This window comes from Pinus tabuliformis, chromosome 3_2, assembly GCF_031772625.1.
Source record: "Pinus tabuliformis cultivar Carrire ecotype Pingquan chromosome 3_2, CPIR1, whole genome shotgun sequence".
In the NCBI taxonomy this organism is placed as follows: domain Eukaryota; kingdom Viridiplantae; phylum Streptophyta; class Pinopsida; order Pinales; family Pinaceae; genus Pinus; species Pinus tabuliformis.
This window is the reverse complement of record NC_142302.1, coordinates 1,023,568,927-1,023,581,187: the sequence shown is the minus strand read 5'-3', so window position 1 is coordinate 1,023,581,187 and position 12,261 is coordinate 1,023,568,927. Positions and strand designations below refer to the sequence as shown.

The following is a 12,261-nucleotide window of genomic DNA, read 5'->3' as shown; positions in this document are numbered from 1 at the left end:
TTTACAAGATCCTACATGTATTTAATAAGAGCATTAATGAGAGAGAGGGAGTCATTGTTGTATCATTCCACTGTGCCGTACATTGTTATTGTTTTCTCTTTTTTGCTCCTCTACATTTTACAGATTCTCATATAGCAGAAATAGTTGACCACTAGACAAACTTTGCAAATTCACATGCCAATAAATGTTACAACTGAAGATACAATGAATTCCTATAGTCTGATGTTTTCAACTACAAAAGCTATGCTTTGAATCAAGACAATGATTATAATAAGATTTTGTCTTGCCTGCCAATACAAAATGAGTAGAATTGAGACAGACTTCCCCTTTAGCTGAGAATTGCAGTCATATATTCTTCTCATCCGTAACCATGGCAGATGGAAGAGGTGGGCGTAATGCTAGGTATATTGTAGGTCCAAGATATGGAACCAATGTTAATGGCAATAACCAATATCCTTTATTAAACCTGTGAAAGAGAGAGTACTAATATTAAATCATCCCAAATTGAAACAAAAACATGTGTAGGTGGTCAGTCCAAAAAAATCTTACCAGTTTCGAACAGTCATATCGTTGTAGACCCAAAAAGGAGACAATGTTGACAGTGTCAAAAAATCAATACAGGTAGCATGTATCTGCACAGACTGATTTGGTCAGTATAGAAAATTTAGGCAAAGACGTATCGTCTAAGTAAACTTGATCCATTAAATTTCCAACTAATAAGGTAGCCATAGGAATATGACTTGCACACAGGAAAAAATAAATATTCATTCCAGATTCCCAAAAGACCAGACTAAGATGCACAATTATATGTCACTAAGTAGGAAAGCAGAGCTATGATGTCAAGGGTATATAAAATCTCTCTCGCATTCAAAGCAGTCTTGGTCAATGACATCACCTTGTCTAAGCATTCAGTCTTGTATAGCTACTAATGAGAATAGAGGCAAGGAGGAAAACCTACAAATTTGCTCTCTCTAAAGTACTGAAAGAACTCCTTCCATGCACCTTCTCCCGCCAGTCCAGCATTGATGGTCAAGACCACTCCTCCCAAAATCAATGTCTGAGCATGTGGAATTCATTCATGTGTAGTTTCAAAGCAAAAGGAGAAACCAACATTAGAGTATATAAACTTGAAATCAGACATTAGAGTGTTTAAAGATGAATATGGCCGTAAAGCACATCAATGTATAAAATTTAAATGACCACTTTCATGAAGATAGTTTGTGAAAAAAAATTATATTAAGGACCACTAATGACCAAAAATAAGCCAATGAGACTCGACTGTATAGAAAAGGAGCATCTCCTCTCTTAAAAGCACAAAAAACACATGTAAAACATATATAGAGGCCTCATATCATACTGTAAGATCATGAATCATAAATAAAGGCCTTATTTCTCATTTAAGAGCTGTATTTATGTTAAGTAACTTATATCATATTAGTACAAGTGGTTAATTCGAAGGAAAGAAAGTTGGTCAGTACTGAACTTCAAACAAAATGATAGAGTTATCATTGAACTTACCACTGCAGTTATTTTGGACTCAAGAATTTTTAGTGGCCAGCGCTCGGTTTCCTCTTTGTCTGCAATGGGAGGTGGTGGCCGCCATAATACAAAATATGGTATGAGAGCATATGCACCGCCAAAGAATGACATTACAAGGAATGGCCAAACAGGAACTTTGTTCTTAGAACTGCTTAAACAGATAGTCAAACACAAAGTTTCAAGAATTGGCCTTGAGACAGTTATCAGAGACATGTAAATTAAGATAAGAAGATGGTTTGCTTCACATAAGAGTATGTTAACACTCTTTAGAGTAAAATAAATTACATGCAAGGTCTACACAAGATCCAAACAAGCCTTCTTAGTCTTATTTAAAAGTTCATCTATATGTGTTGCACTAACTAACAAAGGTTGTTGAACTAAATTGTCATTTTGCAATTCATTAATCTAATGATGTAAGAGTAGTACTAGTTTTAAATTCTGGTTAATAAGTTGAACATTTAAAAGCTAATCACAGGAAATTACTTGCAAACAAAGTACTGCTAGAAAATAACAAATGCATGACAAATTCAAATTATGTGATTACATGGGACGGCAAACCAAAAGAAAGACATCCAATAAGATTTGCAGCTTGAAGGGTGAGAATGATAATTAATTAACAATAATAATCATGCACAAGTTCAATTGGGCAATTTTTTTTGTCACAGTAGACACACCATGAGGAATTCCATGAAAAACAGAGTAACAAAAAGGTCTGATATTGCTCTAATGGAGCAAGATGGTGAACATCAGCAGAAAATCCATTCTTTTAACTTAGACTACAATAATGCTGACATACAAGGGATCAAAGTTGATATATTCTCCAACATATACCTTTTAATTTTTGCCCATTTTTCTAAATTACTTTTAATTCGTAAAGGGGTTGCTTAATAAGACTGAGAAACCTTTCAGGGAATTTTCTTGTTCCTTTTTTTTCTTAAAATATATCTTAGAAGATTGTTATGACCAAGCATTTGTAAGGGACAACTCAAATCAAAGGTGCCACTGAATCACTGAGGTAGAATCAACTCACCATCTAATTGAACTAAATTGGAGGAAAAAACTGACTGAAATGGCACATGCTTGAGTTCAGTTGAAGTAGTTCTGAGTTGTCATGAGATAAAAATATCCTTGTACCATCTAATTGAACTAAATTGGAGGAAAAAACTGACTGAAATGGCACATGCTTGAGTTCAGTTGAAGTAGTTCTGAGTTGTCATGAGATAAAAATATCCTTGAGCACAAATTTAGCAAATTCAACTTGGGTAAAAAGTATCCTTGAGTATTTTGAGTAAATTCGACCTGAGATAAAAATATCCTTACATAATTTTGGCATTTTCAAATTGGACCGAAAATATCTCTGAAGTAATTTTAGCAAAGTCAACTTGATAAACATATCCTTAGTTAATTCAAACTAGGCTAAAAATATCCTTAGGCAATTTTGGCTTATTCTACTGGATTAAAAATATCCTGGCATAATTTTGGGGTAAAGCGCATTAGGAGAGAGGAAATAGATTGGAGGAAAAATAAATTGCTAACAATGCCACATCATACCTCCCTCCAATCATGCAAATTATTCATGCACTTTGCCACATCATTGATGACTCGTTGCCACTTGTCCACTCCAGAAATTGCCATGTTTCAACCTCTCAGACAGCCATATGTCACCCTACTATAAATATACATGCCAAAAAAAACAGCCCCCTAAAAAATAGGAAAAATAGAAAATGTCTGAAACATATAGGGGTACCCTACCAAATATAGCACCCCTAAAAATAGGCACCATTAAAAATAGAAAATTGTCTGCATGTCCATAACATTATACTTATCAAACTCAAAATCCCATGGGGAGTCCAAATATGCTGTCAACGCTACCAAGTAAAGATTACTAAAAATAGAAATGTCTTGGCTTATAACGAAAACATCAAACTCAATTTTTAGTAGGGAATCCAAAGACAACTAGATCTAACATGCAGCCACTACTAAAAATAGAAATGTCTGGATTCTCATGAAACCATACTCATTGGATTCTGTCTTTCAGCAAGGAATCTGAATCTGCAATCAAAATTGACATGCAAGTATTGGTCAAAATAGAAAGTGCTCACATGTCACTCAGAGAAGTCTCACTAGAACCCTGAGTTCATGAGGACTCCATGTTGATGCCTATAGCTCAAACAGGTACTTCTGCATAGGCCTAAGTATCTAGGCATGTGGAACTCACTTAATACACCCTTAACCTTAGCAATTACTTTAGTGATTAAAGTAATTTCGTTTATAAGACAAACATGAGTTAATAATAAAATGCAAAGGTTTTTGCATTAATGAATTAGATGAATCTCAACTATCGATCTCAAGTGATGTTGAGATCTAATCTCAAATGTCAATCACTTTGGAGATTAGAGTTGTGGATTTGGTCAACAACTAAAGCTTATAAAAGAAAGACTAGGCTAAAGGAGAAGACACATAATGCACAAGGCATTGAGAAGACATCTCAATGATTGGGTGGAAAAGGACTTGTTACCCACCAAAATTGGGGACCCCTAGGAGAGCTTCTTTCCTAGTCATCTTCTTCAGCCAGCAGCGAGCAACCCCTGAGAGCCACCTATAGCCAATGTGATGTGCCACTTTATCTTTGCTCCCTGCATTAGTTATATGTTTCCTCACCTATCTATTAAGAGCATATGTTAGAAGGTGGGCAATCCAACCCAAAGGTATGTTTTTCAATGTGAAATCGGGTGCTTCTGCTTATTTTTCATTGGGCATGGATAATTGGGTAACTTGGAAAAAGGAAGGGCTTTAACCATGGTTTTGTTCCCTCACCTAAAATGGGAGGTTAATCCTCAATCCTAGTCCCATGGGACCTCCCCTATTGGCCTATGGCTCTAGTAAGGGCACTACTTGGGAAACCCAGATTTTGGTAGCATGGGCATGTTTTCTCGTTCCACATTTTTCACTCCTCTCTGTACATTACAAGCCCTATTTTATCATATTCCTTCTCTGGGTCCACATGACCACTAGGTCCACAAGGCATTGGCACACCCCCTCCCCTTCTCCACATATCTAGGTTGAACCTAGAAATGTTGCCCTAGAGGTTGATGTAGCTAAAAGAAAGTTAAAAGCATATCATGGCCACAAGCAAGAAACAAAAGAAAAAGAATATTATAAAATGCAAAAGATGGTCAGGACATTTAATATAGCACATGGGCAAAAGCCAAACATGAGCTCTACCCCTTATCATGGTCATCACCCTGGTTCTTAGGGCCCATGAGTGCCCCTCACATCATTAAGGAACCCATGCACATCCCAACCCCTAGTGGGCGATGAATTGCCCCACCTTAAGGGGGTAATAACTGCTCTACATCATTCACAGCATGCTCTCATTTCTTGGAGCCCCGAGCAGTAATACAAAGGAAAAATCAAGACAAGGAGAAAGGCACATATAGAGGGGTGAAAAAAAATAAAAGTCGAGGTAACTCATGTATCCACAATTGCTCCCTCCTACATCTATATACCCAATATGTGGACATCCCTCATCATTGCTATCCTTGTACCCATGGCATTTGGCCTTGAGATCCCCGTGTCCCCATCCATTTCATCATCATTCACATGCCACCTATTAATTGAAGGATGTACCTGGGACCTATCTTTCCCCTTAGGGGCTAGGAACACCTAATAGGGTCGTCTATTAACCACTCCTACCTAGGGAGGTAACACTATTACAAGATTAAAGCCCCAAATTTGGAAGAGAAGTCCCATATGAAGTCTTAATGTGCCCTTGATTAACAAGCTTGGTTCACTTAGATGCACTAATGAATTATTGTACCTAATGGTGAGGATGCAGCACTAGACATTATATGTGATTGGTAGGTGGTTTCATCATGGGTTGGGCAACTTAACTAGGGCCTAAGTCCACTAGAGGAGTATATGACATCCTTCAAGTAAAGCGTTCAGAGCCATGGGACTCCTCTACTTGTAGAGCATCATTACTTCACTCCATGGGCACCTACAGCACCATCGTCTGCACCTTGCCACCTATTATTCACGAGATGATGCACTTGGACCAGCATGCCCCAGTCAGCTTAGCAGTATACACAAGGGTTGGCAGTTGATCTGAGACCCACATGAAGTTTGTCTCACCCTTGAGACGTGGGAGGGCTAGCACCATTCTCCAAGCCCTCAACAATGGAGCAGATACAAATTATTATACAGTCTACCACCAAGAGACCCATGAGACCAACTTTGTACCCCAAACACAAAACTGGGGTCCACGTGTTAATTTTAGTTAACAATGGTATGATTTATGCTTGCAACAAATACTCCAATGTCCTTTTATCAACCCAATGACAATTTTCACTTAATTACCAATAGCAATCACATTAACCATTAATTACATTGACAGTAACTATAGATAGAACATAAACAATAGATGTAGAAGAAAAGCCAAGGCAAGAGAACACTAGTATTTGGCGAATACCAAGGAAAAACCCCAAGATGGGGAAAACCCTTTGATCAATTCTTCTTATTATTATATCAAATGTTCAGTAGAGAGAGAGAGTACAATAAAGTCAAAATTGACTTGCCAATAGATGATCAAAAACACTGTCCAAAACAGCCTTGTCAAATCTACAATTTTTCCCTCAGTCAACAACAGTCAAATCAGCCCTAACCAGAAAATCAATGGTAGTCAAAGTCTGGTCAAACTTCTCCATAAGAGCTTGGTCAAAGGAGAGAAGAACTCGTCCTCTCTTGCAGATCAAAGTCAGCCCAAAACAATCAACAAATCAGTTGTCAAAATCGGTCGACCTGTAGTCAACTTTTGCTGTCAACGCACGTTAAAGTGCTCCTTTTGCCTCTATTTGTGTGCCCAAAAACTTGGCCTGCCCAAACAAAAATTCTCCCAGAAAAAAACAGTCAAAGGAGGTCAAATGGCCCTTGGTCAACACTAGTCAAACCCTGCAACAGATCTGAAATTCGGCCTCTTGAAATTCATCCTCCTTTCTGCCACACGTGTGAGAAGATCAAGTGCCAAATGAGGTTTGAGGTCATCCTTATTATACAAGTCGTTGAGGGTCAAAAGACATGTTGCTTGAGCTTCATGAGCCTACATGATGTGTGGTAGACCTCGACAATTTACACAAGTGTGGGATTCACTTCAAAAACACATTTCTCCTTGTCCGATTTGGGTGACTTTAGGTCGATTTTGGCCCTCTCGAAAAGAGGAATTAGATGCAATAACTATCTCCATCAAATGATCTGTCCAAAGTGGAATCTGACCCTAGTTGCAAATTTTAACACTCCCTCTCAACTAGGGATAATTCCACTTGCCAATATCAGACCATCGATCATCATGCCATCCTATCATCATGAACCATCTCTGCATCTCGTCTCAACTTTGTTGAACACTAATATAGATAATGAAGAAGAATCGATTGAGAGTGAGTCACAAGACCTTGCCACTCTCCACTGACTAAAGTCAATCCACATAACCAGGGGTAGAACCCCAATCAGACTTGATCCTGAATGATCAAGTTGTTGAACATCATGAATCCTAGACATAGGGAGTGTGGCAATACACGATGTGTCCATCTGTAGTGCTATGGTCCCTATCCTCTTTTCCCAACTCTTTGGCCAAATGAGAGGTACTTCCCAAGAGTCCCAGACTACATGGGTAGGATGTATGTTTGGGCATCCGCAAGAGATGGTGAACCACTCATCCTGCTCATATGCCATTAGAGAAGGTGAATCACTCATCCTATACATATATCATCAGCCATAGGGGAAGGTGAACCACTCACCCTATGCTCTCATATATAACCATGGGGTATCACAGGGGAAGGTGAACCACTCACCCACAGCGTACCTATAGGAGAAGGTCAACCACTCACCCTACGGTCTCACATAGCTCCAGAAGTACCCCAAGCCCCCAGGAGCTCCCAGAGCTCAATGTCCAACTCAAGCGGGACCCTCAAGGGAGGGTCCTCCCACGACTCCAAGTCTCTCTCGGAAGGTTAAGAACTTGACCTTCCCCAAGGGCTTTGTGAGGATGTCAGCAACCTGCTCATCAGTCCTGATGTGTTGGAGCCTTATTGCTCCCCGTTGTACCATATCTCGGATAAAGTGGTACCTGATATCAATGTGCTTGGAGTGGTCGTGGAACACAGGATTCTCTGAAAGGCGAATCCCACTCTGGTTATCGCAATAGATAACAATGGTATCCAGCACGTGCTTAGATAGCTCACTGAAGAGCTTCCTCAACCAAACAGCTTCACAATAGGTCATATTAGCTGTAATGTATTCGGCCTCGTAGTGCTTACAGCGACTGATTTCTGCTTCCTGCTCATCCAAGAAATCAAAGCAGATCCCAATTAGAAACAACATTCTAACATTCTCTTTCTATCCACCACACTGCCAGCCCCATCAGCATTAGAATATCCATGTAGCCTCAAATTCCCGGCAGTGTATTTTAGCCCATAATTGATTGTGTCACGGATATATCTCAAGAGATTCTTAGTAACAATCCAATGTATGTGATGAGGCTCAACCATAAATTGACTCAGTATTTATAGCGAAGCATATGTCCGATCGAGAGTTTACCAAGAACATCAGGGCCCCCACAAGTTGTCTATATTCAAAAGGGTTTGCCAATTCGGGCCCAGCAGCACTTCCACATAGCTTCTTGAAGTTAAGTTTCATCGGAGTAGACACAGACTCGCATTCGATCATCCCACATCTCTCTAGTAGCTTCACAATGTATTTTCCTTGAGAAAGGAAAATCTCGCCTAGCTTTTGCCAGACCTCCAGGCCTAGGAAGTAATGCATCAGTCCTAGGTCCTTCATCTCGAACTCGGAAGTCAACTCCCTCTTGCATTGATAAATGAGAGTGTCTAAACCAATCAGAAAGAGATCGTCAACATAAAGGACCAAAATAAGAGGCATGTCCTTTTCAACCTTGAAGTATGGCTCCTTGGATTATATAGCTCCTTGTAAATCCCAGCTTCATAAGATAGCTATCAATCCTCTCATACCAAGCCCTGGGGGCTTGCTTTAACCCATAGAGGGCTTTCTTTAGCCAGCAGACATTTGTCATTCTATCTTGTACTTCAAACCCCTGCGGTTGTTCCAAGTAGACTTCCTCCTTAAGCGAGCCATGCAAGAAAGTAGTCTTAGCGTCCATTTGATGTAGGCTCCATCATTGATTTGCAGCGAGAGCAATAATAGATCGGATAGTGGTATATCGGGCGATTAATACAAATAATTCGTCATGGTCCACTCCTTCCTTTTGAGTGTTAATTTTTCTTAGGGCTATATTGTTCTTTGCTTTAATAATTGCATTTTTTTTCATTTCCATATTATTTTCACCCCATGACATCATAACATTATTCAGATTTACATCATTATTCAACAACATATGCAACTATGTAGAAAAAACAATATCATCATCATCAATGCAGCGGAACATAAAGGAACAATAGAAGAAAAGCATTCACACATAGAGACACTAGGATTGGTTGAAGACTAGGGCAAAACCCACTATGGGGAAAACCCTTTCAAATTCTTCTTCTTATTAGATCGTCATTGAATGATTCAATAAATGAGAGTACAATAATCCATATCTTCAATCATAAACCTATCCAACAATAATCAACTAAACAATATCCATAAAATGAACCCATCAATGCTTATACTGAAAATTCTGATTCTGAACCCTATAATGAACTGTCCCTGTCTGTGATCAACTATCGAATACTGCGGTCGTTGAGCGAAATCTTCGAACAACTGAAATTCCATCATTTAGGTCCCGGTCGCACGGAGGAGTCATGTGTGTGACTGTAGCAGCCCAATCACCCCCTTAAGCCTAGCGAGTGAACGATTGGGGTCGGATCTGGACTGTGGCAAGCGAGCGACTGAGATTTTGAAACCCTAACTCCCAATCTCATGGATGGAGCCTTCCAGTCGCACGGATGAGCTTCTGTGCAAGCGATTGTGGTTGACTTCTTCCTATGTTGTGCTAGCGACTGAGGCCCAAAACCCTAAAATTAAGATGCGAGCTTTGGACCTTGCAATTTCACCTTAGAGCAAACCCATTCCTCCGCAGACTTGCCTTAGACCTGTGCAAGCCAAAACCAAGACAGAAGAGTGTCTCATGATGATATCCAAATGAAGTAGAGGTCACTTGTATTTATAGCCTTCCAAGAGTGTCCAATTTGCTTTAGGGCCGACCTTATCAAATATGCATGTGGGTTTTTCTTCATAAATACCCTTTCCCTTATCCGATTTGAATGATCTTTAGGTTGATTTTGGTCCTCTCGAAAAGAGGAATTCAATGCAATCATCATATCCATCAAATGAGTTGTCCAAAGTGGAATTTGACCGCAATTGCATATTTTAACACTCCCTCTCAACTAGGGAGAATTCCACCTAAATCATGACATGCGTATCCTATCAACAAATCATATCCAATTTCAAGTATCTCATCATCACGTACTGTCATTGATCATCTTGATTCATCTCTTGCTTATTCCTGCTTATCTCTTGATTGTGCATGCTCATGTGTTGAACATTCTCGAATCTAAAAGAAGAATTTTGACATCAAAGCGGAGCTCAATCTACCACCCTCTATCCATCGGCTACTACCCAAAATCTTTGCCAACGGGCTACTACCCGGGGATATCGGCCGGGAGCTAAATCTATGACCCGCATCATCATCGGAGAGCATGTCAACAAAAGCACATATCAACTTGGAACCACATCGGGGAACTCAATCTCAACCCAGAATCTCATGGGGGAGTGAAACGTCTACGACCCCATATTGAGCAATACGTGATGTAGGGAAGCTACTACTCAACCCATCATACTGCCTACTGATCTTCCCATCAATGACCCGTAATAGTCATGCGATAGAACACCTGCATCATAATCAACTTGGGTTGTACACCCCAAGTACACTCTCAACCCGTTGGCTAGACGGGGAGCGGTATTCCCAACAAGCCCTGCTTGTGGGTATGATGCCAACTGAGCTATACTTTGCAAAGACCAAGAGAGGGGAGCAACATCTCCGACCCTATGAAAATAGGGATGATACCCTATTGCCTAGAGTTCCCTCAACCCCAGGAGCCCTCCATCTCAATTTCACACCCTAGGAGCTCAAACAAGGGAGGAAGAGTTGGCTCATTGTCCTCGATCAGCGATGCTTTCTATAGATCAACAACATATCATCGTACTCATATCTGGTAATCATCATGTCTTAATAGCAGTTGTCTCTTGTTCATACATGACATCAAATCAAATATCATATTAGAACAAAATATATATATATATATATATATATATATATATCACAAAAAGGATACCATAGTCATCCTCCCTCTCAAGGAGGTGCCAACCACAAGCCTAAGCTTGTCTCGTACAACAGCATTGTCTTAATATATGAAGGTATCTCAGTCCCAACTATATATGGGATTCTCTGCCAATCAGATCCACTCAATGTCAATGCAATGTATTCATGTCATATCCAAAACTTTCTCAAACATCTCTCCAAAAAGCTTCTTCGTCCTGCCTCATAGCTAACCATGCTAGCACCATCGTACCCCACCTCGGACGTGCTTAAAGCTACGGACTTCTCATCCAAAACATCATGGAAGATCTTATACTAAGGCAGCACTCAGATGTGCTCATCTCATTACTAACGATCCCAATCATCATCAGTACATCCATGCAGTCATATATCACATAAAATCTCAGATAAAAAATAGATTGCCCCATGCAAGTATCTCGAAGGGTGTTTGGCGGCAACTCAATGTCTATGAAGTTGCTCAATCATGAATTCCCTCAGGCTCAGTGTATATCATATATATATGAACTGGTGTTCAAAACATAACATCAATGCTTTAATCAACTAGCAATTTCCAAGTCAAGTTCAATAATATCTCTTCACAACTTCTTGAAATTCAATCGGAGTTTACAAGGATTTTCATTTCCACTTTCCAACAATTCTTCAATAGCTTCAATATAGATTTTCTTTTTCAAACTTCAGAAATTGATTCATCATGCCATGATTCATTATTTCGAGCTTCAAAAGCCATCTCCCTCTTACTTTGATCATCAGAGGCTCATTACCTGTCAAGAGTAGACCATCAGTATATAAAACAGAAAATCAAAGTCATACTTTGGAACACTTTTGAAGTAGAGGTTTGGATCGACACATCTTCTTGGCTTCACCAAGTAACTGTCAATACAGACATACCCGGCTTCGGGAGCTTGCTTCATACAATGCTTTCTGCAAACATAACACTTTACCAAAGCAATATGCTTAGCCTTACATGAACCAATGTTGTCAGATCAAAACTAATATCAAACTCATCAATATCATTTGTATTAAATTCTTTAGACCATTAGAGCTCATATCGAAACATCAAGTTATGATTTCATCTATCAACAAATTGTCGATTATTAAGCAATATCAAACCAAACTTTATTAAGTCATCCTCATAATATAAATCATTTTTGTCACTAGATGCAAATGCATGCACCAAGGATAAGTTATGCAGGTTCCATCCACTCATTGAGAGATAGCTTCATACTGAATCACAATTGTTTACACTTCAACCAATGTGTCAAAGCTAAAGATTTCAACACAAAATACCAATATAAGTCATTGGAAGTCACTATGCTCATATATCATTGTTGTCAAGGCAAATTATCAGTCGTCAAATCAAATCATTAGTC

The 12,261-nt window shown here is 39.4% G+C and overlaps 1 protein-coding gene across 1 annotated transcript in view; it reads right to left on the bottom strand.

Moving 5' to 3' along the window:
* Positions 1 to 54: 54 nt before the first annotated feature.
* Positions 55 to 12,261, bottom strand: part of LOC149184069 (uncharacterized) — a 141,533-nt gene continuing 129,326 nt past the window's right edge. The window contains exons 3-6 of the mRNA XM_089418834.1: positions 1,519 to 1,687; positions 959 to 1,057; positions 550 to 632; positions 55 to 466 (exon numbers count right to left, since the gene is read on the bottom strand). Of these exons, the coding sequence (XP_089274960.1) occupies positions 346 to 466; positions 550 to 632; positions 959 to 1,057; positions 1,519 to 1,687 (472 nt within the window). The 3' untranslated portion in view covers positions 55 to 345. The remainder of the gene's footprint in view (positions 467 to 549; positions 633 to 958; positions 1,058 to 1,518; positions 1,688 to 12,261) is intronic.